General features: G+C 58.0%; 2 protein-coding genes across 2 annotated transcripts in view; one reads left to right on the top strand and one right to left on the bottom strand.

The window, feature by feature from the left end:
* The first annotated feature begins 1,692 nt into the window (after positions 1-1,692).
* TNFRSF18 (TNF receptor superfamily member 18) lies at positions 1,693-4,880 on the top strand. The gene is made up of 5 exons (XM_043573380.1): positions 1,693-2,151; positions 3,011-3,133; positions 4,108-4,195; positions 4,364-4,566; positions 4,634-4,880. The coding sequence occupies exons 1-5, from the start codon at positions 1,938-1,940 to the stop codon at positions 4,756-4,758; spliced, it is 753 nt and encodes a 250-aa protein (XP_043429315.1). The 5' UTR covers positions 1,693-1,937; the 3' UTR covers positions 4,759-4,880.
* Positions 4,881-8,773: 3,893 nt separating this feature from the next.
* TTLL10 (tubulin tyrosine ligase like 10) overlaps positions 8,774-27,858 on the bottom strand; it is a 60,642-nt gene continuing 41,557 nt past the window's right edge. The window contains exons 3-16 of the mRNA XM_043573495.1: positions 27,400-27,467; positions 24,259-24,559; positions 23,510-23,590; positions 23,283-23,418; positions 23,035-23,153; positions 22,734-22,863; positions 21,899-21,970; positions 21,357-21,442; positions 20,869-21,040; positions 19,999-20,170; positions 19,246-19,386; positions 11,883-11,999; positions 11,461-11,554; positions 8,774-11,129 (exon numbers count right to left, since the gene is read on the bottom strand). Coding sequence (XP_043429430.1) covers positions 10,753-11,129; positions 11,461-11,554; positions 11,883-11,999; positions 19,246-19,386; positions 19,999-20,170; positions 20,869-21,040; positions 21,357-21,442; positions 21,899-21,970; positions 22,734-22,863; positions 23,035-23,153; positions 23,283-23,418; positions 23,510-23,590; positions 24,259-24,559; positions 27,400-27,467 — 2,066 coding nt within the window. The 3' untranslated portion in view covers positions 8,774-10,752. The remainder of the gene's footprint in view (positions 11,130-11,460; positions 11,555-11,882; positions 12,000-19,245; positions 19,387-19,998; positions 20,171-20,868; positions 21,041-21,356; positions 21,443-21,898; positions 21,971-22,733; positions 22,864-23,034; positions 23,154-23,282; positions 23,419-23,509; positions 23,591-24,258; positions 24,560-27,399; positions 27,468-27,858) is intronic.

The following is a 27,858-nucleotide window of genomic DNA, read 5'->3' as shown; positions in this document are numbered from 1 at the left end:
CCCAGAACCCCTCTGTGCCACACGGGGAAGCCGAGGCTCAGAGAGACAAGGGACAGTGAGCTGGAGGCTGTGTTCTCTGTGGTTCGAGAGCTCCGTCAGGGGCTGCCCCTCCACCCACTTCCAGGAGGACCAGATTTGTCTGGAGAGGTCTGGATACGAATGGGCCCAGCAGTTAGAGCTGTGACCTGAGCAGGCCACCTCTGACCCAGAACTTCAAGTGACCGGAGGCTCAATCCATGCCCAGACCTCTCCTTGCCAGCAACCTCTCCCAAGATCCAAAGAGGTCCTTGGGTGGGGAGGTGTGAGGGGGCTTCCCTGGGGGCTCTAAGTCATGAGCAAGATGTCCGCACAGCAGCAGTCCAGGGTCCAGGTGTGTGTGTGTCTGTGCGTGTGTGCATGCGTGTGCGTATGTGTGTGCGTGCGTGTGTGTGTGTGTGTGTGTGTGTTGTAAGACGACACCGTGTGCATCTGGAGCCCAGTCAGACCTTCTTGGCCAAGTGAGGGGTCTTGTCTTGATCCCTAGAAAGTGTGTGTGTGTGGGTGTCCTGATCCCTGGAAAGTGAGGGGCCTCTCGGTATTGGGCTGTGTGCTAAGGACCGGTGAGCTGGTAGGTCTCTGGGGCCCGGATGCCAAGGGACTTCATCCTACGCTCTCTGGTGGTTGGAGGAGATCTTTATTTTTTATTTTATTAAAAAAATTTTTTTATGTTTATTTTTGAGAGGGGGAGAGGAGCAGAGAGAGAGGGAGACGCAGAATCCGAAGCAGGCTCCAGGCTCTCAGCTGTCAACACAGAGCCCGACGCAGAGGTCGAACTCACAAACCGCGAGATCGTCACCTGAGTTGAAGTCTGATGCCCAACCTACTGAGCCACCCAGGCGCCCTGAGGATGTGATCTTTAAAAGCCCACAGAGCCCTCCTGAGGAAGTTGGATCCAGGGTAGGGGATGAAGCCAGGTGTGGAGGGGGCACAGAGAGGGAGCAGTCCCTGGCCAGACCACCCTTCGGGGGGGGGGGGTCCCTGCACCAGTCTACCTGTGTCACCTGCATCTGTCACCCACCCTTCCTGCCTACATCTCTCCCTACAGACCTGACAGACTGCAGGTTTTGAATAGAAAACATGTTTTTAAATGTTTATTTATTTATTGGAGCGGGGAGGGTCGGAGATAGTGGGAGAGAGAGGACCCCAAGCCGGCTCCACACTGCACGGCGTGAGATCATGACCTGAGCCGAAATAAAAGGCGGCCCTCAACCAACCGAGCCACCCAGGCGCCCCTGAACAGCAAACATTTCTGACCTTCCCCCCTCCGGTCCTGCCCCAGACATAGTTGGGGGTGTTGGCTGTGTTCCATGCCCCCCTCAGCACTCACACATTTGGCAGCATATTTAGTTTCTGGGTAGGAATTCCCGGACCAAAGGGCATGAACACTTAGGAACCCCCAAGGTCACCGCTGAGCCTGAATCTCCTGGAGGTCCCCAGCCCCGCCCTGTGAGGTTGGGCTCTCCACCTCCTTGAGATACAGCTGGGCCCAGTTGACTTAAAAAAATTATTACTTAGAGCAGTTTCAGGTTCACAGAAAACTGAGGCGCAGCTGCAGAGATTCCCACGTGCCCCGGCCCCCACCATCGTCCCCCCCCCCCCCCACCAGGGGCCATCTCTGGCCGCCAGGGACACGGCATGGTCTCCCAGGGTGCCTGGTCTACAAAGGGTCGCTCGCTGCTGTGCTCTGTGGTTTGGGCAAAGCTGTAATGACGCGCGGCCACCACTGGGGTCGCACGGAGTAGTTTGACACCCCGCCCCCTCCCATCCGCTGTGCTCCGCTCGCCCCTGGAATTCTGAGTTGCCAGGGGTCGGGGCGGTCCTGGTGGGCACCGGTTCTGTGCCCTCCCTGCTTCGCGGCCGATGCCCGGGGGCCGCGGGCGGGGTCTGGGCGTGTCCGGATGGGGGCGTGGCGGGGCGCATCCCCTAAAATCCCGCAGCTCGGTGGGGCGGCGGGGGCCATGGGGGCGAGGGGCGCGCGCGTGGCCCTGTGCGGCGTGGCGCTGCTCTGCGCGCTCGGCCTGGGCGAGCGCCCCTCGGGTCCGAGCTGCGGCCCCGGCCGCCTGCTGCGAGGAGCCGGGACGGACGCGCGCTGCTGTCGCCTGTGCTCCGCGGGTAAGGCGCGGGGAGCCCGTCTCGTCTCGGAAGGCGGCCGCGCCGCGCCCCCTCCCTGTGCTCAGCCTCGGCCTGGGAGGGGCGGTGGGCACCCCTTCCGGGTCCAGAGCCCTCGGTCCCAGGGGAATGGGTGAGGGGGCGTGTGGCGGAGAGGAGCTCAGCTCAGGCCAGTGGCCCAAAGGCGGAGTCCGGGGCTATGGGCGGGAGAGCCTTCCTCAAGGGGCGTCTTGGGTCCCAAGGCGGAGGAAGGCTGTCCCAGCTCCTACTGCGTGGACAGCGAGCCCCCGCCCATCGCCCTGGCGGCTTTCTGCCCAGGTCAGGATTGCAGCACTGTTCTGCCCCAGACCTACCTGTATGGGTGAGGGGCAAGTGGAAGGTGGCAGTCTGGGGACAAATATTGCAGGGAAAACACCCCCAGAGTATCACCCTGGTAGATCTTGGGGGCTGAGAAGGGGAGTCTGAGGGCCCCGCGTCTCAGTGTGGCAGGCAGGGACAGGCAGCCTGCCTCAAGGGCTATGGCAGCTGGGGCCCGTGCAGGATGGAAAGAGGAGGGGGCGTAGGTCCCCCAGATGACTCCCTTGTCCTGCAGGGACATGTTCTGTTCTCCTGCCAAGTCACAGCCACCCTGGGCAAGAGCAGCCTCAGGGCAGTGGGGGACACAGCCAAGTCACACGGGTGGGGGAGCTGGGTGCCTAGGAAGGAGGGAGACAGCTGGACCCAACTGGGGTCCTGGCTCCCAGACAGGTGCCCTCTGCCCCCCGGGACTGCCTAAGGGTTCCCCCTGCGGGGCCTGGGGGGAGTCCTGGGGAGGGAGGCGCTTGGCCCAGCTGCTAAGAGGGCTGGCCCCTCTCTCGCTCAGCTGAGGAGGTTTGTCCCGAGGGGGACTGCACATGTGTCCAGCCGGAGTTCCACTGTGGAGACCCCCAGTGTGACACCTGCAAACACCACCCCTGCCCGCCCGGCCAGGAGGCGCAGCCACGTGGTAAGTCCCAGCAACTGTGGCCGGAGCAGGTCAGGGGGTTTGAGCAGGGCCGAGCCACAGCTCACGGGAGCAGCTGTGCACAAGTGGCGTGTGGGTGTAGAAGGAACACACGTGTGTGGAGGGTACAGACGTGTCCTCTGGGCAGGCAGGCAGGCACCGGCGTCTCCGGTCCTGCAAAGCCTGTGTGGGTGGGGCTGCTCCGCTGCTCACTGGCGGAGCCCAGATATGAGCCCCAAGCACGCACGCGGCTCCGGGGACGGGGGGGGGGGGGGTGTCCTTCCCCGTCACAGCCCGGGTTTCTTCATCCAGAGAGAGGGTGCTCCTCAGAGAGGATGTGGGTGGGGGTGGGGGTGTCCAGGGTCTGTCTGGCCCTCGGGCCCTGGCTCTGACTATGCCCCAGTCCCACACCTCCCCTGAGCATGTGCTTGGCCTGCCCCCTGTTGCCCTGCAAAAGGGGGTCAACCCTTTTCCTGGAGGGAGCAGCCCAGATCCTCTTGGCGCCTGGGGCGTTGTGAGGTGGGTAGGGCAGGGTCCAGGGCCAACTGGGGCGGGAGCCTCACCTCCTTTCTCTGGGACCCTCACTGGCCTCTCGCCCTCCAGGCTACTGGACCCAGCACAAGGTCCCTCCTGGGTTTTGCTTGGTCTCTGCTTCCAACCCCCTGCCCCCCACCAGCCTCCAGTGGGCGGGCCCTTCCCCTCCCCTCTGGCCAAGCACCACACAGTCTCCTCTCCCAGATTGCCCCGGGGACCTCCACTCAGCTCAGGGTCACAGCCTTGGGGTCCCCCAAGTCTGCCTCCCCGACAGATGCCTGGAATGGGGCACACGTGGGCGTTGATTTATGCCAGGTCCTAGTCTTGTAGGCCTCAGAGGCCTCTGTCCAATGGGTAAGGAGTGTGTGGGTCATTCTGCTGTGGCCCCAGATGGGTCCCATCGCATCTACCCCAGCAAACCCCGGCTGTCTGTCTGTCTGCAGGGAATTTCAATTTCGGCTTTGAGTGTGTTGACTGTGCCACAGGGACCTTCTCTGGGGGCCGTGAGGGCCGCTGCAAACCCTGGTCAGAGTGAGTGCTGGTGGGACCTTCAGGTGGCTGGGAAGTCCCTGAGGGAGGGGCATCTCCGGTCCTTCCTGGTATGGTGACCCCCCCACACTCAGAGGACAGCGGCCATGCAGAGGGGCTGCTCTGGTGGCCAAGCGCTGACTGAGGGCTCTGTGTGTCCATGTGTCCCAGCTGCTCCCAGTTTGGGCTTCCCACAATGTTCTCTGGGAACAAAACACACAATGCCGTATGTAGCCTGGGGCCGCTGCCCACTGAGCCGCACGACCCCCTGACCATCGTCCTCCTCACCGTGGCCGCCTGCATCCTGGTCCTGACTGCAGCCCAGCTTGGCCTGCACATCTGGCAGCTGAGGAGGCAGCGCATGTGGCCCCCAGGTCGGTTGTGCCCTCGGGAGGGAGAGGTGGGCCCTTGGCTTGCCCGTTGACCAAAGTCCCTCTGCAGAGACCCAGCCGCTGCTGGAGGCACGGCCGCCAGCCGAAGACGCCTGCAGCTGCCAGTTCCCCGAGGAGGAGCGCGGGGAGCAGCTGTCTGAGGACAAGGGCCAGCTGAGGGACCTGTGGGTGTGAGGCCTGGCTGTCCTCTGCCACAGCGGACCCAGAGCCAGACCTTCCCGGGAGGCTGCCCAGGGCTGACTCTCGGGAGCAAGAGCTCTGCACCCTGCTGTGGGACCCCAGCTCCGGGCCCGGCCCTGCTCCCCTCGATGGCGGAAGTGGGTGTGCGTGGTGACAGTGACCGGTCCCCCAGACCATGCAGAAGAGGCAGCAGCCGTGGCCAGACCCCACGGGAGATACAGACACAGCCACGTCTGCCTCCCTCCCTCCCTTGCTGGCCCTGTTGGGGTGGGGTCTCTGGGCCCCTGGCTCCCAGGACAGGAGGCCATGCCCAGTGCAGGACCTAGCTACAGGCAGTGCTCAATAAACACTTGTCCAGTGACCTGAGTGGACGTGATCGGGGATGGGGGGACAGGGAGACGAGGCCTCCCCTACCAGTACCCTCAGTCGCCTTCCAGCCTAGGCAGGGCTGGGGGTGGGGCCTTTCCAGTCCCAGGCACGAGCACTTAGCAGGGGCCGTGGGGCTTGGAAGGCTTCCCGGAGGAGGGGCACCATGATGGACACTTGCCCTCTGTGCCTCTTTGCTGCCCTGTCCAAAACCCCTCCCCTGGTAGTCAGCCTGGCACTTTGGGACAGCTGGGTTCTGTGTCCAGTCTCTGGGCCACTGCTGCCCCAGACTCTGGGCCGGTCACACAGCCTGCTGGCTTCTGTGGGGTGCCTGTCTCTGTCATTCCGGCCCGAGTCCAGGGCGGGGTCAGTTTCTACACCCACACCTCGTGGCTGGGAGGGCAGCCCTGGAGTGGCCTGCCTTTGGCCCCCTCCCCATCTCCAAGCCCCGAGGCCTGCCTTTACCACCTGCTGAGATCCCTCTCCCTCCGGGGTGTGGTCCCAGGCCCCCACCCAGTGAGGTGAGCTGCCTTCTCCGGGCCTCCTGGCAGGAGCTGCCGGGCGAGGCCGATAAGGGTTCCTTGGCACAACTGTCCAGGGTGCGGCAGGCGGGCCAGTGGAGGCTGGTCTCAGCAGCAGCGCCTTCAGGTGCCAGCGCATTTGGCCACCTGCCCGGAGTCCCGATGCTCCAGCTCCCTGACACCCCCTTCCTACCTGCATGCTGCCCAGGAGAGTGCCCTCACCCCCACTCAAACCCAATGGGCAGTGGGCCGGGTGCACCCAGCTCACGGCAAGAAGGTGGTGGAGAGATCTGCATGGATCGCGCCCGGGGGCATCACCCCCACCCCGCTGCACCCCAGCATGGCGAAGCCCACTCCTCCCCGTGGAAGGAGGGGCGTGGACAAGTCCTTCGTGATTTACTCACACGGGAAACACTCATGCTCTCCGTGCCCGCTGGCTCCCAGACCCCGGGCACTCCCCGGGAGCCCCAGTCCAGGTGAGGATCCGGGTGAATTAGCTAATAAGTGAGAGAATGCAGGGGCACTGGCCAGATGTCAGGGGACAGCGGGAGGTACGGTGCTGGCCAAGTCGGGTGTGTCCCAGGAGGCCCTCTACAGACTTCTCTGGGACCTGCTGGCCACCCCCACCCCTACCCCCCTCCGGTTCTCTCTCCAAGCCAGGCCTCCTGCCCTGCCAAACTCTCCCCCACCCTGCTTCGGGAAGCTAGCTCTCCTCTGGGCTTGCTCTTGTCACTTGGGTCACCTGACTGCCCCGTCCCCACAGGTGGGGCACATGGGGTGCTCACGGCTGTCCTAGACCCTCCCGAGGTGCTGGTTCAGGCTACCCTGGGGCAAAGGGTTCCCCGGCCCCGGCTCACCTATTCCCATGAGGGTGGTGGTGGTGGGGGGGGGTACTCAGGTCGTCTGCAGTCATGGACGTTCCTGACTGACAGGTTCTGAGGGGCCTCTCTGGTCGCTGACTCAGCATGGAAACTCCGTGTGGGGGCCCCCCCACTGTGTGAGGCAACAGCGCCCCAACGTCAGCATGGGGGCGGCACAGAGCAGGGTGGGAGATTCCGAGGCCCAGGCGGAGTATGGGGAGGGTGCTGGATTCAAGCAGCAGCAGCACAAGAGGGTGGGAGCGTGAGGCCTGGCCTGGGGGCTGGGCAGAAGGGGTCTGGCCCTGAAGATCTTAGGGCTTTGGGGGGGCCCAGAGGAACGCTTGTGGGTGCTGGATTTGCCCCCTTGTGTCCGCCTCTCCCCCACCGCCCCTCGCACAGATACCCCCTGTCTCTCACCCCAGATCCATCTGCCCACTCCTGCCCCCCTCCCTCCTTGGCGCCCCCAGAACCCCATGATCAATCAGCAAGCCTCGCTTGGCCCTGAGACACCCCAGCTCAGAAGACAGAGCAGGAAGTGGGCATACGGAAGGGCTCCGTCTCTGCGGCTTACAGGACAACTCTTTGGTGAAAGGTTCTGTGCAGGGCCTTGGGGGCACAGGGGCTGGACGGGCAGGCAGAGACCCCGGGGCATAGGTGTGCAAAAGCCACCATCGGGGGGGCTCAGGTAGGAGAGGACTGGGCAAATCCAAGTTCTAGGGATGGAACTGTGGATGGGCAGTGGGGGAGGGGGAAGTGCCCAGGGCAGCGTGGGGAAAGGGGTGGGGGGCTGCTGCTGAGCTAAGGGGCTGGTGACAGGCTCCTGTCCCCCTCCCACTCGGCCCAGCTTCCTGGGATGGGGACAGGAATGTGCCCACCAGCAGAGCCTGCCAGATCGCCTGATCTTCTGGGCCACCAAGCCCCGAGAGAAACCCCACTATGAGACTCTGCTCCAGGCCCCTCACTGCTTCCCCTGGAAACCCCCACCCACAGGAGCAGCTCTCCAGCTGTTCCGGAAAACCGCAGCTCCTCCCCCTGGGGTAGCAGTCCACATTGTCTCTCCAACCTCAGATAAGGGCCTGCAGGCCGCCCTTGGTTCCCAGAAGTGCTTCCGGCCACAGCAGCTCCCTACCTGGTCCCCTCCCCTCCCCTTGCTGGAAAAGGCCCCTGCCTCGCCCTTTACTAAGATCTGGACTCAGCTAGACAGAGGGGTGGGGACACATCTGACATGGAACTGGACACTGGCCCCTCTCAGCCTCGGCCCTCGGGCAGCTGCAGGGAGCTATCCAGAGGCAGGGGTCCCTGGCTGCCCCCAGTTGCTGGGATGTGCACCTGTTGAGAAGATAAGGTCCCTGGTGCCAGGTACGCCCACCCAGGAGCTTTGCCCAGGACCTGGGGCCATCCCTCTCCCTCCCTCCTCCCCCAGCCGCGGTTTCCTGAGCATTTGGGAGCAAGCCACGCTGCCTCCAGTGGGGCTGAGTTCGAGGTCAGAAAAGGACCAGGTCCTGGAGGGGCTACCCCTGTGGCCCTGTGGCCGAAGTGGAGAGATGGCCACTCCCACACTCATGCGTCGTGTTTCCAGGAAGCTTTGGGAACAGAGGTGCTGATTCAGGCCAGGGCTGCTCCAGACCCTTTTCCCAGACACACATTCCATGGAGACAGGCTTGGGGGGTATATGCGGGCACGGGGGATGGGCTTGGGGGGTGTATGGGGGGGCTCCATGGGATCTTTGGCTGAAATAGACACACGGCTGACGGAAGGTGCTCAGCCGGTGGAGGATGCAGGGGTGGTGGGGGTTCCACACCCACCAGCAGGGCCCCAGGACTCATCCCTGGAGGCGCAGAGAGGGAGACGGAGGGATCGAGTGTGGGGGAAGGTGGAGGCCTAGGGGACGGCAGGGTGGGGGAGAGATAGACACTCGGCTTTTAGGAGCCCATATTCACCTTGAATTACAGACTCCAGCCATGGTGGGGCAGCCCTGCCCCAGGCACTGGGTACGCTATCCCTTCCATGCTGCTGCGGCCAGCCCCTCAAGCCTCTGCAGGGGTCTGGGCCCCTTTAGTGCCTGCTGCCCATCATGTGCTTTGAATATTCGGATGCACCTGGGACCTCCAGATACTCAGGCCTCCCTCTCCCTGGCGGCCCAGATAGTTCGGGCTGGCAAGGGCACTTCGGGGCCCAACGTGAGCTGGCTGGGGCCAGGGGAAGGTCCAGATGGGGGGCAGAGTACGGCCGTCACTCCTGGGGGATGAACAAATAGCAGTGTTCTTGAGAAAGTCTCTTTATTGACATTTGGGCTCTTGCGGGGGGTGCCAGGGACCCCAGAGCAGCAGGGGGTCAGGCCTTTGGGGAAGCCCGAGGAGGGGGCTCGGTCCACACAGGGCGGGCCATTCTGCCAATGTGCACTTCCCTTCACTTTGCCCCCACTCAGGGCCAGGGAAGCAAGCATGTCACGGAGGCCTCAGGCTACTCTGAATGCCATGCTGACAAGCGAGGCAGCCCCAGTGTGGCGGCTGAGGAGCGTGGGAATGCTCTGGGATAGCACTGTCGGGCCACACGGAGAACCACGGCACGATGTGGGGGGCAGAGGACCTGTGAGCTTGCAGGGTGGATGCCATTCATGCGAGGAAGGGGTGGGAGAGGCCTGTGAGCTGGGACATGAGGTACAGAGGCCCCGGGGGGTATCAGGAAGGGACTCTGCAGTGACACGGCTGTGCCGGGTGGTGGCCTGGATGCTAGCAGGGGACATGGCCCCGACCCCAAAGACCTGGGTGTACTCAGCCCACCCAGGAGGCCCCTGCACTCCCACCCCCACACAGAGGCAGGTTTTCTTGCCTTCCGGCCTTGGGGCCACAGCAGGCAGTAGGCTGAGCTTGGCCCCTCACAGAGTGACCACCAGACAAGCTGGGAGGGGGAGTTAGGGTGCCTGGACCCCAGGCACATGGGGACAAGTGTGTGCTTCTTGACTTTTGTCTGGGGACCCTGTAATCCAGGGCACAGCAGCAAGATGAGGGGGTGCGGCAGGGTGCCTTGGGAGAGCAGGGGTGCGGTGGGTGGGCTGTGACTGGCCAGACCGGGCTGGCTTTTCTCAGCTCCCTGGCCTGAGACACAGCGGTGCACAGCGCCCTCTAGTGGTTCTGCAGCTCCCCTTCCCTGGGAATGGACCCGCCCTCCTCGGGAGCGGAGGCTGGCCCGCAGACCCCTGTGGACCCCAGGTCCCACCAGCACTCCAATGCAGAGGCGAGAATGGGTTCCAGCAGTCCCTGACCCCGCGGGTCAGGAGGAGGGCCTTTGGGACTTGGTGGTAACCATGGAGAGGTGACGGCAGGGTGCGTGAGAGGGAGCAGTGAGGAGGTGAGGTGTGCAAGCCGGGGTGGGGCTGCCCCGACCCTGAGATCTGGACTGGGGAGGGTGCGAGTGGCTGGGGGACGGGGGTGGAGAGGGGATTATGGCTGGACCTGGACACTTAGTGGTCGTAGGGGGCTTGGACACATCAGAGGCCCTGAATCCCCCCCTCCTCCCCCCCCCCCCCCAACCTGAGGTCTGGGTCCATGGGGAACGGGAACACCTGAGGCCATTCATGGACCGGCCGGGGTAGGGCCAGTGCCGGCTCAGCACGTCCTTCAGGGCTGTCCTGCCATGGCTGTGCCCCCTCCCCCACGGCCTTGTCCTCTGGGCCTCTGCAGCTCCAGGCCTGCAGGGAAGTTAGGGCCCGTGGAGGTGGTGGAGAGGGCAGAGCCCGGGTACCTTCTTGGCCCAGAAAGGAGCTGTGCCTGGGCAGGCCCCCTTGGGGCCGCCTCTGTGGAACGATCTGGGCTTTGAGCAAGCCCTCCTTTGCTTGGGGATCCGGATCCTTTCCTGGGGATCACAGAGCCAGGCAGTAGGGCTCATGCGGGTTGTGGGACTTCGGGAAAGTCCTGGTCTGTGAGGGACACAGGGTGATGTGGAGGAGCCCTGGACCTGCGGGCTTCCCCGCGACAGAGGCAGCCCCCCCCCCCCCCGCCCCGCCCCAGGGCAGAGCAGGAAGCTGTGGGGAGCTCATCCCCCTTCCAGTAGGACAACACCTCCGCATCCCTCCACCCTCGGCCTCCAAGCACAGGGCCCAGCAATGCGGCAGAGAAGCCCCCATGGGAGCGCCTTGGGGAGCGAGCGTCGGGGAGGCCTGGGGCCACCTGACCCGCAGCACGGGCCGTTGGTAACAAAGTAGCCTTTATAGGTCCCAGAGGGCGCCGCTGGCCCGCCCGCTAGGAGCCGCGATGGCCCGCGCTCTTGCGCTCCTCCTCCGCCAGCCCCGGGGACGGCTCCCGCGCCGGGCCCCCCGCTCCCTCTCGCGGCCGCTCGGCCCCGGGCTCCCGGCTCTGGGTGCCGCCGTCGGGGCCGCGGCCCGGGGGTCGGGGCCGCGCGTGCGCGCCGCCGGGCCCCCGGGGTGGTGCGGGCGTGCGCGCGCCTGGCCGCGGGGCGGCGCGGAGCGGGGGCGGCGCGCGCAGGGCGCCCCGGGAGCCCCCGGGGCGCGGCCAGAGGTCGGCCTCGCCGTCGTGCAGGAGCACGAAGTGGCGCTGGGACAGCAGAGGCAGCATCTTCTGGCCGCGCAGGCTCTTCTGGAAGGTCTCGAGCGCCAGGTCTGGGGGAGACAGGGGAGCGGGACGCGGGCTCAGGGTCCCCGACCTCGCGGTGGCAGGGCTGAGGTCGTGCCGGCGGGGGGGGGGGGGGGGGGGGGGGGGGAGGGGGTGGGTGGTGAGGGACGGGACCCAGGCGGGGATGAGGCGTGTCGGGAGGCTCGGCACGGACGCCTTTTTTTCTGTGGGGCGTGAGGTTTCCACGCAGGCCCTCCGGAGGTTCGAGAGCTGGGCGCGGGCTTCTGAATTTGGGGGGCGGGTGGGGTGGCGCATCCCAGGCGGGGCAAGCCGCGAGGAGCCGGTTCGAGGGCTCTGGGGGCTGCACAGGGGCCTCACCCAGGGTTTCCGTGACCACGCCCGGGATCACCTCCTTCAGGACTTCACAGTTGGTGTGCAGGGCGGGGTTGGAGTTCATCTCCAGCAGCCACACCTGCAGGCACCCCTGGTTAGCGTCCCTCCCCACCAACGCTTGGCCAACAGGAGGCTGAAGCCCCGGTCCCCTTTAGTCTTGTGATCCTGGCCTGTCACTTCTTTTCTGTGGCCTCACTCCTCCTATTTTCCAAGGAGCTAAGACTCTGAGGGTCTGAGGGTCTGGCCTTGAGGGCTGCCCCACTTCAGGATCTTGGCAGCGGGTGGGGGAGTCTGACTGTAGGCTCCACCCCACGGGCTTGCCTGGGTGGTCAGGGTGTACACAGAGGCCCCTGCCTCCTTCCACCTGCCTACCGAGCCCCATTCACCCTGGGAAACCTCGGCAGTACCTTGAAGTTTTCGTCGATCAAGAAGTCACAGCCAATGAGGTCGAAGTAGCCCAGCTTGCATTGCAGCTTGGACTTGACAGCCTGGAAGCAGTGAGCCATGATCTGCTGCATCCGCTTCTGTGGATGGGGGCAGGGAGGCGGTGACCGGATGTCGCCCGTGCTTACATCTCCCAGGCCTGGGACCGCAGACACCCCTCACCTGCCTTCCCGTCTGTGCCCTCACCTGTGCTCCCGCCAGGTGTCCTTCCTGCACAGCCACACCGCCCACACTTGCATACGGAGTCACAGACTCACAGCTAGAAACTCATTCACTCTTAGTTTACTCCTTCAGCAAACATGTGGAGCTCCTCCCGCATGGCAGGTATGGGGGTTCAAGGCTGAGGACAGCTTTGGGCAGATCACTCACAGTAATGGTGACAGGAGGCAAATGTGGCACATGAATCACTGTATATTTTGTGCAGCACATCAAGCAATAAGTGCTGATGAAGAAAACGAAACTGTTAGGGATCGGGGCTTCTGGGGGGATGGCTGTAAAAAGAGGTATGGTGTGTTGGGCCTCATTGAGGAGATAGTGAGCGGACTGAGCACAGGGTCTGGGGGTACGGCATGGGGAATTTGCGGTAAGAACAGCTGTAAGTGGGAGCCTGAGGTGTTGGGGGGACAGAGTGAGACTGCTGTGGTTGGAGCAAGCTGGGGGGCGGGCAGCAGGAAATGAGTCCCGAGTGGTGCCGGTCACATTGTGGGGGCATGGGAAGACGTTACCTTTCATGCTAGAATCAGAGCTGTTGGAAGGCGGGGCACAGGAGGGGCACAACTGATTCATGACCTAATAGGATCTATTGGCTGCTATGCTGAGAGAAATGGAGAAGCCATGAGGAAGTTGTTGGAATAATTCGGGTGGCTTGGGCAGGTAGAGGTGGTGGGTTGGATTCTGAACACATTTTGAGGTGGAGCTAACTTGATTGGTTTATGAATGGGTTATGAGCTGTGGAAATAGTTATCCCTAAGGGTTTGGTCTGAGATTCTGGAAGGATGGAGTCCCCATCAGTTGAGAAGAGGAGGACCATGGAGTCTGAGATATTTAGGAGCTTGCTGATGGGTGGGACAGGCCCTGGGATCTACGGCTCAGGAGAAGGACCAGGGCCAGATGTTTAATTGTGGAGCTAGGAGACTTCATCCCAATGGGTGCAGATAAAAAGCAGGGCTCTGGACCTCAAGAGACCAATAGTTAGGATGGGGGGCAGGGGAGCAGCACAAGGGGCCAAGAGGGAGCAGGCGAAGTCCTGGAAGCCATAGGGGTAGAGCACCAGGGGGTGAGCAGTTGTGTCCAAACTGGCGGGCAGATGAGAGAAGAAAAGGACTGGGAATTGACCCCTGGGTTTGGCAACAAGGAGGTCACTGCCGACTTCAATGAGTATTTCAGTGACACACTAGAGAAGCCTCACTGGAGTGGGTTCAAGGGAGGCAAGGAGGATATCAGCAAAAATGGCAGAGGAAGGACATCTGAAAATAAGCCACTCCATAGAAGCCACCAAAACAAACAAACAAACAAACAAAAAAGCAAAAAACTTGGCAAAGAAAATCATCAGAATCAACTTTTTAAGAGCTCTGGAAATTAACCAAAGGCTTGAAGCAACCTGAGGACTGCACAGGAAAGAAAAATCTTGAATCTTGGTAAGAACAGCAAGCTTTGTAGCATTTTAACTTGACCTGGTTTTATCCTCTACTTCCCAGCTCAGTGCTAGCCTCGAAAAAAGTCTGCATTCTCAGTACTGGAGGTAGCAGAATGGACCTGACTTGCAAAGAATTGTAGCTGTTTGTTGTGATCTCTCTGCTCCTTCCCCCTCCCCACCAAAAGACCTCACTTGGAAAGAACTAAAGGAAAATAGGAGAATGATGTCTTACCAAATAGAGCATATCAGTGAAGAGACCGAAGTTATAAAAGGAAACATACAGAGATATGGGAGTTTAAAAGTATAGTAACTGAAAAATGAAATTCACTAGAGGGGCTTAACAGTAGATTTGAGTTGGTTGAAGATAGGTCAGTTGAGATCATTTAGTCCAAGGAACAGAAAAAAGGGAATGAAAAAAAAAAAGCTACAGAGACTTGTAGGACACCATCAAGCCAACACACATAACGGGAGTCCCAGAAGGAGAAGGCAGTATGAGGCAGGAAAAATAGTTGAAGAAATAATGGTAAAAAAACTTCCCAAATTTGATTTAAAAAAAAGTCTACGCACTCAAGCAGGTCAGTGAGCTCCAGTTCGGAAAAACTCAGAGATCCTCCCTCCGTACCATAAGCAAACTTTCTAAAGACAAAAAGAGAATATTGAAATCAAGAGAAAAGTGATGAGTCACAAGGGTGCTTAATAGGATTGACAGCCAACTTCTCATCAGAAACCATGGATTCCAGAAGGCAGTGGGATGACACATTCAAATGCTAATGTGTGCCCATCAACACAGATTTAGAATTACTGCTTTATTTAGTTGTTTTTTAAATAAGAGAAAAAAAGTAATTACCAAAAAATACATTAATATGGCCTTTTACATTTAACTATGTAGTTACCTTTATGAGAGTGCTCTTTATTTCTTGTGAAGTCAAGCTACTGTCTAGAGTCCTTTCATTTCAGCCTGAAGGACCATAGGGCAGTTCTACTAGTGATAACTTCTGGTTTTTAAAATCTTGTTTTTTGAAGAATAGTTTTGCTAGATATAGAGCTGTAATTTGTGAGAATAACAGCATCAAGGGATGTAAAGAACTATGTAGGAACAATAGGGGTTTTTTTTTTTAATACTATTGAAATTAGCTTGGTATTAATCCAAACGAAATTGTTGTAAATTAAGATGTTAATATTAATCTTCAGGGAAACAACAAAGAAGATAATTCAAAAATATATAGTAAAAGAAATGACACTAGAAATTGTGCACTAGGAAATATGTATTTAATGCTAAATGAGGCAGTAATGGAGGAATTGAGAAGCAAAAAAGATATGACATATAAAAAATAAATATAAAAATATAAGATGTAAATCCTACCTTATCAGTGATTATATCAAATGTAAATGGATTAAACTTTCCAATTAAACTGGAGAGATTGTCAGAATGCATTAAAAAACCCTTGATATACTGTTTATAAGAGACTCACTTTAGATTCAGAGACACAGGTTGAAAGTGAAAGGATGGAAAGAGATATATCATGCAAACAGTATCAGAGAGCTGACATGGCTATACTGATATCAGAGAAAATAGATTTTAAGACAAAAATTGATACCAGAGAAAGGCAAGGACACTGTATAAGGATAGAACAAGAAGATGTAATAGTTATAAACATACATACACCTAGCAACAGAGCCTCAACATACATGAAGCAAAAACAGAATTGAAGGGCAAAACAGACGATTCAATAATAATGGTTGGAGACTGGAATACCCCACTTTCAATGATGGATAGAACATTTAGCTAGAAGAACAAGTAGATGGAAGACTTGAACAACACTACAAATCAAGTAACCCTGTCGGAGACGTCTATAGAATACTCCATCCACAACAGCAGAATGTACATTCTTCTCAAGTGCACATGGAACACTCTCCAGGGTAGACAGTATGTTAGGACATAAAGCAAGTTCCAGGAATTATTAAAGGATTCAAATCATAAAAGTATGTTCTCTGACAACAATGGAATGAAATTAAAAACCAACAAGAGAAAGAAAATTGGAAAATTCACAAATATGTGGAAATTAAACAACACACTCTTTAGTGACAGATGAAATGAAAAGAGAACATACAAAATTTTATGAAATTCAGTAAAATCAGTGCTCAGAGGGAAATTTATGGCTGTAAACACCTATATAAAACCAGAAGAAAGATCTCAAGTCAACCTTAAGATTGAGATCTCTTCAACCTTAATAAACTAGAAAAAGAAGATAAAAATCCAAAACAAGCAGAAGGAGGAGCATCTGGGTGGCTCAGTCGGTTAAGTGTCCAACTTCAGCTCAGGTCATGATCTCACAGTTCATGGGTTCGAACCCCGTGTCAGGCTCTGTATTGACAACCCAGAGCCTGGAGCCTGCTTCAGGTTCTGTGTCTCCCTCTCTTTCTGACCCTCCCCCACTCATGCTGTTTCTCTCTCTCTCTCTCTCTCTCAAAAATAAATAAACATTAAAAAAAAAAAAGCAGAAGGAAGGAAATAAAGATCAGAGTGACTACACATGGAAGAGAGAATAGAAAACAGCAGAAAAGGGGCGCCTGGGTGGCGCAGTCGGTTAAGCGCCCGACTTCAGCCAGGTCACGATCTCGCGGTCCGTGAGTTCGAGCCCCGCGTCAGGCTCTGGGCTGATGGCTCAGAGGCTGGAGCCTGTTTCCGATTCTGTGTCTCCCTCTCTCTCTGCCCCTCCCCCATTCATGCTCTGCCTCTCTCTGTCCCAAAAATAAATAAACGTTGAAAAAAAAAAAATCTCTCTCTCTCTCTCAAAAATAAATAAACATTAAAAAAAAAAAGCAGAAGGAAGGAAATAAAGATCAGAGTGACTACACATGGAAGAGAGAATAGAAAACAGCAGAAAAGGGGCGCCTGGGTGGCGCAGTCGGTTAAGCGTCCGACTTCAGCCAGGTCACGATCTCGCGGTCCGTGAGTTCCAGCCCCGCGTCAGGCTCTGGGCTGATGGCTCAGAGCCTGGAGCCTGTTTCCGATTCTGTGTCTCCCTCTCTCTCTGCCCCTCCCCCGTACATGCTCTGTCTCTCTCTGTCCCAAAAATAAATAAACGTTGAAAAAAAAATTAAAAAAAAAAAAAAGAAAACAGCAGAAAAAAAATAAATGAACCCCAAAGCTGGTTCATTAAAAAGATGGACCAAATTGATAAACTCTTAGACTGGCCAAGAAAATGGAGAGAAGACTCAAATTACTAAAATCAAGAAAGAAAGACCTTACACAGAGATGAAAATGATTATAAAAAGGATTATAATTGTTTGTAGAACACTATGAACAGTTGTATTCCAAGCAAATTAGATAACTTGAAAGAAATGGACAAGCTCTTAGAAAGACCAACTAACAAGCTTGATGCAGTAAGAATCAGAAAATATGAATAACCTATAACAAGTAAAAGTTGAGTTGGTCATAAAAAACCTTTCCACAAAGAAAAGCCCAGGACCAGGTGACTTCACTGGTGAGTTATTCCAGACATTTAAAGAATTTACACTAATCCTTCACAAGCTTTCCAAAAATAGAAGAGAAAGAAATACATCTGAAACCAGACAAACATACAAGAGAGTGCTACAGACCAGTATTGCTTATGTGTGTAGACACAAAAATACTCAATGAAGTACTAGTGAACTAAATCCAGCAGCGTATTTAAAGGATAATATACCATGTCTGGGTGTGATTTATGCCAGAAATGCAGGAGTGTTTCTACAAATGAAAACCAGGTAGTGTATCGCAACACATTCATAGAATGAATGAAGTGGCAGCAATCAAAACAGTGTGGCACCGGCATCAGGACAGACACACCCACCAATGGAATAGAATTGAATAGAAATAAACCCATACATATCTGATCAACTGATTTTCAACAATGTGCCAAGGATGGTCTCTTTGACCAGTGGTGCTGGGAAAGCTGGATATCCACACACGAAAGAATAAAGTTGAACCCCTACCTCACACCATACAAAAGTTAATTCAAAATGGAGCAGTGATCTGAGAGCTAAATGATAAAACTTTTAGAAGAAAACACACAGGTACAAATCTTTGTGACTTTGGATTTGGCAATGAATTCTTTTTTTTTTTTTTTTTTTTTTTAAACGTTTATTTATTTTTGAGACAGAGAGAGACAGAGCATGAACGGGGGAGGGGCAGAGAGAGAGGGAGACACAGAATGGGAAACAGGCTCCAGGCTCTGAGCCATTAGCCCAGAGCCTGACGCGGGGCTCGAACTCCGGGACCGCGAGATCGTGACCTGGCTGAAGTCGGACGCTTAACCGACTGCGCCACCCAGGCGCCCCCGGTAATGAATTCTTATATATGACATCAAAGGCATGAATAACCAAATTAAAAATACAAATTAGGGGCACCTGGGTGGCTCAGTCTGTTAAGTGTCCGACTTCAGCTCAGGTCATTAGCTCATGGTTTGTGAGTTCGAGCCCCATGTTGGGCTTTGTGCTAACAGCTCAGAGCCTGGAGCCTGCTTCAGATTCTGTGTCTCCCTCTCCCTCTCTCTCAAAAATAAATAAACATTAAAAAAAAAAAAGAAAAAAATAGACAAATTGGACTTCATCAAAATCTAAAATTTTGTGCAAGACAAAGGACATTATCAATAAAGTGAAAAGACAAGAACAGGAGAAATATTTGCAAATCACATATTTGATAAGGGTCTAGTATCCAGAATATATAAAAAGCTCTTACAGCCTAACAAAGAAGAATGGACAAGTGAGCTGAATAGAAATTTTTCTAAAGCAGACCTGCAAATGGCCAATAAGCTTACGAAAAGATGCTCAACATCAATCAAAACCACAATGAGACCCCACTTCACACTCACTGGATGACTAAGAAAGAAAAAGAAAAAGAAAAAATAACATGTGTTGGTAAGGATGTGGAGAAATTGGAACCTTTATGTATTGCTGGTGGGAATGTGAAATATCGCAGCCACTGTGGAAAACAGTTTGGTAGTTCCTCAGAAAGTTAAACCTAAGTTACCATATGACCTCACGATAGCATTGCTAGATATATACCCAAAAGAACTGAAAATATGTTCATGCATAAACTTGCACATGAATATTTACAGCAGTGTTACTCGAAATAGACAGAAAGTGGAAACAGCCCAAATGTCCATCAGGTGACAAATGTTTACCAAAGCAAATTGTATGTCCCTACTATGAAATAGCGTTGAGTCACAGAAAGGAATAAAGTACGGGCCCATATTGTATGATTCCATTATTATGAAATGCCCAGAACAGGGAAACCCATAGGGACAAAAGTAGATGAGTGGGTGCCAGGGACTGGAGGGAGGTGATGAGAGTCTGATGGTGGGTATGGGGTTTCTTTTTGAGGAATTAGGTGGTGATAACTGCACGACTTTGTGAATATGCTAAAAACCACTGAAGTGTACACTTTAAAATGGTGAACTTCATGTCATGTGAATTGTCGACAGTGAGAGAAAGAGAAAGAGACAGAGAGAAGCTGGAGCCCCTCCGAGTGGCCAGCCTCCACACCCACAGCACACACGTAGACACACGTGAGGCACACTTCCATGCAGGTGCATGCCCTCAGGGACTTCCCGAGCACCTTGTGCCCAGCACCTACCCCTCATGTGCCCTAAGGGGTCTTGACCCTTACCCCCTCCCCACAGGCTGGCACCGGGAAGAAGCACACGGACCGTAAAGGTAGTAAAGACCCAGTCCCTAGGGAGTCCCTTGGTCTTCCGGAATTTGTCGTTGATGTAGCGGTTGAGGTGGTCCATGCTCCATACCGTGTCCTCCTTGAGCAGCATGTACAGGGGGCTCTTCTTCTGCATGAACTGGGGGGCAGTGCAGCATCTGGAGCCCACCACTCCAGAACACCCAGAGGCCCTGCCCCTGCTGAAGGCCCCTAAAGAGAGCCTCACGCTAACCCAGCTACCCAGTGAGTCCACAGAGGTCCTGACCACCCCAGGACACCCTGCGGTGACACTGCCTGCTGAGACCCTCCCCAGCACTTTCTTCCATGAGACCCTCTCAACCGTCAAGTCTCCCACAGATCCTCATGGAAGGCCCCCACCTAGATCCTCTCATGAAGATCCTTCCGTAGAGACCTCTGCCTACAGGATCTCTCCACGGAGGTCCTCAGAGACCTCATTTCCTACCCCTACCCACACCCCATCCACACCTAGAGGGAACCAAGCTGGGGGTCAGGGGTGCAGGGCTCTCAGTCATCAGTCATTTCACCAGGATGCCCTTCCCTGGCTGAAGGTGAGAGGTGGTGCCGACTGCGAGCAGGGCAGCCCGGGATCACCACCAGGCCTGGGCCACCTCCGGGCCCCTGCCACCTCTGGGTCTGAGCTTCCGCCTATAGCTGAACTCTCCTCTGCGTCCCAAGCAATGATCTTGTCCCAAAGCTTCAGAGAGGGCCCTCATCTGTGGGGTGCCCTTACCTGGTTGGTCAAGTGGCCACTGAGGTCGCTGGAATGGGGGTCATAAAGGCTGAGAGTGAGGCGGGCATAGCCGTGACCAAAGAAGACCATGTACGGCATGGCACAGGCGATGAGCAGGTAGGAACGCACGTCAAACTTCTTCCCATCCAGTAGCAGTGGGTTCTGGATGTACCTGGGGGACACATGGGGGCTGAGCACATGGCTGGCCTATCCTGTGTCCCCTTGGCCCCCCAGACCAGTTCCTCAGCACCACTTGTCCCAGGTGTGATCTGTGGGCCCTCTCTTCTGGCTGAGTGAGTGTCCATCGTTAAGGGGACATTTCTGAGCCTGAACAAGTCAGGGAATTGGGAGGGAGGGTCTGGCCCCTGAATCTCAGCCCACTGCATGATCTGGGGTGCCCAAGGGGCAGGAGAACGTAGTTGTGGCAGCAGCCATCCTGGTGGATGTGGAGGTCCGGAGGGACCTTTGTGAGGCCACATTGCCACCCATCCACCTCCCCATGTGAGGCTGTGAGTCAAGACCCTGCCCAGGGGCCCAGGGAGCAGGGGAGGGGTGGTCCCTCTGGCTGCAGCCTGCAGGCCGCGGCTGGCTGGGCTGGGGACAGAACAGAGGCTGGCCTTCCTGCAGGAGCAAACTGCCTGAGCCCTCTCTGCCGTGCCCAGTGTCCAGGAGCCTGTGTCTGTGTGTGTGTGTGGGGGGCATCTCTATCAACCCGGACGACATGTGACACCCCCACTTCTGCTGGCCACACAGAGGCCCAGCTGGGGGCACCGCAGCTTTCCATTTCCAAGCCCGCGCTCCCAGGCACCAGCGGGGCCCGGGGTCAGCGCCACCCTGACCGACGCCCTTTGTGGTGCCCTTGCCCAACACCTCTGCACGACCCGCGCCTGAGGCGCCCGGAACGGCATCTTGCGGTAGATGGGGTCGTCCTCAATGCTCTGGGTCTTGACTTGCAGGGCGGCGACTTCCTCCTGGTTCCTGAGCAGGAAGATGCCTTTGCCCTGGTTGGAGGCCGTGGGCTTGCAGATCCACGTCTGATTTTCTGTGGGAAGAACCACCTGAGCTCCTGGCTGGCCCCGCCCCGTTCTGACCACGCCCAGCCACGCCCCCAACAGCCCTCCCGGCCATGGTCCCGCCCCCTACCAGGCTCCGCCTCCACAAGGTCCGGCCTTGACCCTTCACCTTGACCCATCGCGGCAGCCTCAGCCCAGACCACGCCTACCTGGCTCCACCCTTCTCCATGACCACGCCCCCGCCACGACTCCGCCAGGCCTGACCCTGCCCTAATGGAGCCAGGTCCTTGGTCCGTTCCTGAACCTCTCTGCCCAGAGCGGGCCTGGCGTCCAGTGACCTCTCACCATCAAAGAGAGTGAAGAAAGCCTCTCTCTCGTCCCTGATGTCCAGACGGTAGGTCTCTGGGAAAAATTCTTCCATTTTCAGGACTCTGGCAGAGCAGGGGGCGTGGGGAAGACACAGGGAAGGCTGTCCCCTCGCCCTAGACTAGCCAGCCTAGAAAAGCCAGCCTTCCTAGGGGTCTGACCTGGGGGCAGCTGGAGGGACAGGTCCACTGGAAGGCTGGTTGCCTCTGCCAGGAGCACTCTTTTCGGGGTCCTTGCACACCTGGCTTCTCTACGGGCTGCAGGCTGCCTCACTCACATCCTGGCCCCTCTCCCACCTCCTTGCTGTTCCCCGCGCCCCCTCAGGCATTGTGAGTGGACAGTTCAGAGCTGTGTCCCCAGGCTAGGACAGTGCCCAGCACGCAGTGAATGGTCTGCATGAGTCCCTGAGCACCCCGGCCCAGTCCAGACCTCTTCCCCTGGCTTGGGGTGCCCTGTAACCGCCAGGCCGTCCTTCAATTTAGGGCAGAATGGCTCCTCCCAGCTGGGCTGAATGCTGCTACCTCTGTGGCCCAAAGCATCCGGGGCTGGTCCACGCGAGCTCCTCAAGGGCGGAGGTTGTGTCCTTTCTGGATCTGTACCCCAGGGGGACACAGGGCCTGGGCTGAGCGGGCACTCGGTAGTGTGTGGAGAATGGACGGATGGGTGTCGGGAGAGGTGAGGAGGCGTGGGTGTGGATAGGTGGGTGGTTGGGTAAATGGATTTTGGATGGAAGTAGGTGGGTGGATGGGCAGGTGGTCCGGTGGGTAGACAGATGCTTGGAGGCGATCGATTAGATTTGTTGGCAGAACTGGGTAGGATGGAGGTGGACGGCTGGACACGTAGATGTACGGTGAGGTCACGGATGGCCAGGTAAGTGGGGGGGCTGCCTGCCTGGTGGAGGGCGGACGGGGGAGGCGGGTGGTGCACGGCTGGTTGGATGGGCAGGCAGATGAGCGGACGGTAGTCGGATGAAGACCCACAGCGGCTCAGGCAGGGCTGTGTGGTGGGTGGGGGGAGGGGAGCAGGTGGCAGGGGTGTGGGAGGTTCTGGGGGACGCATTAGGGTGGGTGGACCGCGGTGGGTGTGTGCACAGATCGCTGCCTGGTCCGGGGGGTGGGCAGATGGAGTGGGCGGCAGGTATTTGGGGGTGCATGGATGTAGGTGAACAGACAGAACGGGGAGCGGGCTGGTCCCACGGAGGGTGTTCAGGACCAGCGGCTGGCACGTCCGTCCGATGGATGGTGGTGCCGCTGAGCAGAGGGCGACGGTGGGTTCGCGGGACGGGGTGTGGCGGGGGAGGACACGTGGGTGTGCGGTGAGTTGGTGGCGGGTCCCGGAGGGCCGGGGCAGGCTTACTTGGCCCGGGCACACGGCGATGTCTTGTGGGTCCTGCTCACGGCCCTCGAGTACTCCCTCAGGGCACTGAGCAGCCCAATCTTGGTGGTGAGGAGCTTGTTGTTGGGGAGCTGGTAGAGCAGCTGTTCGCCTGGCGGGTGGAGGCCCGGCTGGCATGCGGGGCTGCGGGGCCACCACAGCCTCCCCCCGCCCCTGTGGCCACCACCTCCCCGGGTGGAGGGCAATGGCACCACCCGGCCCCCGGCCCTGGCCCGGGGGCTCTTGCAGGCTGTGCCGGATCCCGCGGCCCCTCCCCTGCTACCTTCCCGGAAGCTGTAGTAGCTGTCTCTGCACTTGACCTCGCACCACTTCAGCTTGTAGTCCTCCCGCCGGCTGTCCTCAATGCGCTGCCAGCCCTTGCCCTTGCAGTAGGAGCTGATGCTGTGGAGGCACAGGGGCAGCGGTGGCCGCGGGGGCCTCGGGAGCCCGGGGGTGGGCAGGTGTGCCAGCGGAGGGGACGTGGGGCCCTGAGGGCAGTGGGGCAGGGCCCAGCCCGAGGCCTCCACTCACATGGAGGCCCCGTTGGTGCCTCCGATGTAGAAATAGGGCCCTTGCCCACTGCCGTGCAGCTGCCTCTCCCCCTCTGCCAGGTGCCTCTCCAGGAGAGAGGCCTGAGGCCTGGCGGTGTCGGCAGCGTCCAGGAGGTCTATGGGCAGGGGGGGGGGGGCGGGGTGTCAGAGGCTCTGGCCTGGCTGGAGGGCTCCCGTCCCCTGGCCCTGCCCCTGCCCCAAGCCCACCTGCGTCTTGGCCCGACTGGCCTGGCAGGTGCAGGGGCTGCTCCTCTTGGCTGCTCCCCATCGGTCTTTCGTGGGCCCAGCCTATGAACGGGGCGGGGTCCGAGGGGGTGGCTGGGGGAGGTGCCCGCGGTGAATCTGGCCACCCTGCCCATTTCTAGTAGCCCCTGGGCAGTACCCCCGGCCGCCTGGGCCCATCTCAGTCCTGACCAGTGGGCCTGAGCGTGTCTTGGGCAAGAGGGGAGAGTCATCACCAGCCAGGGCCGGCCTTGGAGAGGGCAGGGTCCCTGCTTACCAACAGGCTGGGGGCTCCGTGTAGGGGAGAGCTAGGCTGTGAGGCTGCAGCTGGGGGGAGACGTGGTGCAGGCACGTGCCCAGGAGAGTGGGGGTCACAATGTGTATCAGTGATGTCATGGGTGACCCATGTCAGGCAGGGGAGATGGGCCCAGGCATGTCCTGGACAGTGGCTGGGTTCTGGGCCAGGCAGGGGCAGTGCCTGCTACGGCTGCCCCTCGTGGTGGTGCCTCCAGACCGTGGAGCGCTGCTGTGTCCCCTCTCTGTGCCTGTTCCGACCCCGGCTCTGCTGTCCTCTCTCCTGCTCAGCTGGCGCAGACCCCACACCCAGTGCCTGGCCTTCTCCTGGCCCCCCTCCCAGTGAATGGCTATATGTGGTCCCCTGATGGGAATGCTTTCCCTGGGGATGGGGTGCCTGTCCCCAGGGAGGCACTGGACAGGCCCAGGGCTGCATTCACCTGGCACCCGGGTGTGGCTCCGCCGGACCCCTGCAATCCTGGACCACTTGCCCCTCTTCCTGCTGACGTGGGTCCTAGTGGGTGGTCCCCGATGATAGATGAAGCGGCTGCGGCTGCGGGCTGCAGGGGTGGGAGCACAAGGGCGGGGGCAGCTCTGGGAAGACACCAGCCCCACCCCTCTGTGGGACCTTTGGGCAGTCCTCGGTCCTAGCCTCAGGGAGCGGTGCCTCCCGGGGTCCTGGACTTGGGCCTCTGCTTGTGGCTGGCTCCTGTCTCTGCGGTGACCGTGGGGCCTGGTGCCCTGTGGAGGCAGGGTCATCTCGGCATCCTGTTTATTCCAGGCGAGGCTTTCCCTGCAGGGACCATGTGTCTGGCATTGCAGTGCTTGGCCTCGGTGGTGCCGGCTGTCAGGTCTTCGGAGCTGAGGGTGGCACGTGTGTCTGAAGTGGGACTGGGCAGTGAGGTGCCTGGCAGCATCTTCACGGCTGCTCTGGGCCCTGTCCCGAGACGACGCCCCCTTTTGAGTGCCCTTTCCCTTGTGGCCAACTTGGGGCCATTTCAGGGAATTTTAGCTATTCTTTGATGGGTCCGTCCCGGTTTGGGGGCTGCTTGGGGGTGAAGACTTTAGAAAGGATTGAAAAAGACAAGCAGGGGCGCCTGGGTGGCGCAGTCGGTTAAGCGTCCGACTTCAGCCAGGTCACGATCTCGCCGTCTGCGAGTTCGAGCCCCGCGTCAGGCTCTGGGCTGATGGCTCAGAGCCTGGAGCCTGTTTCTGATTCTGTGTCTCCCTCTCTCTCTGCCCCTCCCCCGTTCATGCTCTGCCTCTCTCTGTCCCAAAAATAAATAAACGTTGAAAAAAAATTAAAAAAAAAAAAAAAAAAAAAAAAAAAAAAAAGAAAAAGACAAGCAGTGGGGAGGCAAGCACACTGTGGAGTTGGCAGGACAGAGAAGGACAAATCAGGTGTCGGCAGGTCACTATCCAGAGAGGACAGTCACTCTGCAAACACACCAGCTGGTCACCCAAGAAATACTTTAGTCCCCCCTTAGGAGAGGAGAGGAACACACTGAATAGCTGTCAACGCGATTATGGGAGGTGGGCTGGGGTTGGGGGGAGCCTCACACCTCTGCTGAGGGGTGGGCTGAGCACGTGTGGATGGCCCAGAGCCCCTTGCCCCAGCCGTGGCCCACCCAGAATGGGAGGGTTCCTGGGAGGGTGCTGAGTGTGGGGGCTGGACCTGGTCCGGCATGGCTGGGGCGATACAAGCCTGCCGAAAACAGGGAGAACGTGAGCATGTGGGTGCGTGCACCCCAGCCCCCTCCCATGTGTTCCGGGAACCCAGCAGCAAGTCCCAGGAGTCCTGCTGGGATGACCTCCCCCAAAGGTACTCATGTCCAATACCGTCCCTCAGCAGCTTGAGTGAGTGGCCATGGGGTCCACAGGAGGAGGCCCCCCAGGTGTGAGTGGGAGCGCCACGCGCACAGTCACGCACGCGCGCACAGGAAGTGGAAGAGGTGGGGAGAAACGGATGACCGGGAGTTGAAGGAAGGCAACCCCTGGAATGTGCTGGGTTGTGAACGGGAGAGTCGTCGCCCCTGAAAGAGGGCTGGATGCCACCAGAACAAGGGGTCCAGACTACGAAAGAGCTCGTGGAAATAAAAATGCAACAGAAGGGTTGGAAATTCAGGGCAAGGAAACTGTCCGGGAAGACACAAACATGAGAGCCGGAGGAAAATGGAGTTAAGCTGGCATCTGTGGGGCACCCGGCACCGGACTGCCAGGAGCCCTGAGAGGCAGAAGGGTCAGAGGGGGTACATCCAGGGCCCCTGGAGGAGCATGGTCAGAGAAGTTCCGGACATCTCCCCCAGGGAAGTTCCTCAGCAGTTCGCCTCATCTCTCTGTGCCTCTCTTTCTTCACCTGTAAAGTGGGTTGGCGGGGACAGCAGCCTGATGGGGCTGCTGCGAAGACAGAGGGCTTATTATACACGTGACACGTGTCAATGTGGGCTAGCGGTGGTAATGGCGAGGAGGACGTGGCGACATTCGGGCACGACTAGAGAACGGCCGGAAGAGAAGCAAGTGAACAACGGGGCGGTGGTCGGCTCCGGAGGGAGCAGAGCGTGTGCAAGCCGCGCCTTCCACCGCCCAGAGTGGACGGGGAACTTCCGCAGCGGATCTGGAGGCTTGGCAGCGTGGGCGCACTCTGCAGAAGTAAGCGCGGCCGCCACGCCTCCACCTGGCTTTCCTAACTCGGTGCGGGATCCCCCTCCGCCCTGGCTTTCTGCAAGTTCGAGTTACACCGCTTCACTTTTAACTTAGCAGGACCCACATTGGTACCTGCTTTTGCTAACTGAAAGAAGTCCGAAGAGGCTCTTTGCCTTTACGGACAAAGGCGAAAAGAGAAAAGAGCGTTCAGCGGTTTGTTTTGCAGCGTGCCCTTACAGAGGCAGCGGACAGCTGGCCGGCCCGCCCAGCTCCTTCCTGGGAACCGCCCTCAGCACCCCAGGTACAGACCCAGAGCTCTGAGCTGTGTCTGTGAGGATCTGGGCTTTATCTCAACTTATGTTGGGCGTCCATTAGCAAGATGTACCCTAAGGTATCAGAAAAGCCTAAGAAAGGTTATTTTTTGGGTCTGGACGCGCTAACATTTTTTCCCATACGCCTCTTTGCTTTACAGCATCTTGGCTTATGAAAGCGTTCATAGGGTTGCTCTACTGATGGTGGGAAAACCTGTGTTTATTACATTCACAAAGAAATAAGCCGTGAATCTTCATTCCTTGTCATTCAAATTAACAAAGGTTAAGAGAGAAAAAAGAAAAAAAGGCCCACCGGGTGTGCACACAGGTGGGGACGTGTGACGTCTGTGGCTGGCAGGGGCGTAACGGGTGGGGGTGGGAGGTGTGCATGTCCGACCTCCTGGCCCTGCGAGCCTTCTCTCTAGTGCCTGCACTTGTCAGAGTGTCATTCTAAATACAGATGCAAAGCTTTATGCTCAAAGACGTTCACGGAACGCATTTATCACAAGAGTCGCAGGATGGGAGCCCCCCACAGCAGAGGATGGCCCCCACATCACGTGCGGCCTGCAGAAGCCCGGGGCAGGTGAAAGCTCGACTTTAGAGTAAATTTTGAAATAAACTTTTTACCTGGTCAGGTAGAAAGACTGGCAGGAAGCGGCACCCCGGTAGAGGATGGAAGGCAGGCCCTGGCAAACCTGGAGGAAATGTTCAAGGAAACGAGAAGACGTCAGTGTCCTGCCGCGCGTCTTCTCCCCAGACACACGTGTCATCGTGGGTTGCTCGGGAGGTGCTGACGTTTGATGGGCTGGTGCCTCCCGGCTGGGGGCGGGCTGTCTGGGAGGACGCCCTGTGGGCAATTGGCCCAAGGAAGCAAACAGCCCCTGGGCAAAGGGGCTCGTCCTGAGGAGCCACCCCATCCCCCCCAGGAGACAGGCTCCTCTTGGCCCGGCCTGGGGGTTTGTGACCCTCACGCTGTGGTGCTGGGGGGGTGGGCCCTCTGCAGAGGGGGCTCATCTCAGCCAGGACGCCCCTCTCCCCACCCTCCTTCATGTCCCTTCTGCTCTTGACAGAGCGAACTGAGAGAAC

This window comes from Prionailurus bengalensis, chromosome C1 (assembly GCF_016509475.1).
Source record: "Prionailurus bengalensis isolate Pbe53 chromosome C1, Fcat_Pben_1.1_paternal_pri, whole genome shotgun sequence".
Classification (NCBI taxonomy): domain Eukaryota; kingdom Metazoa; phylum Chordata; class Mammalia; order Carnivora; family Felidae; genus Prionailurus; species Prionailurus bengalensis.
This window is presented reverse-complemented; position numbering and strand designations above follow the sequence as displayed.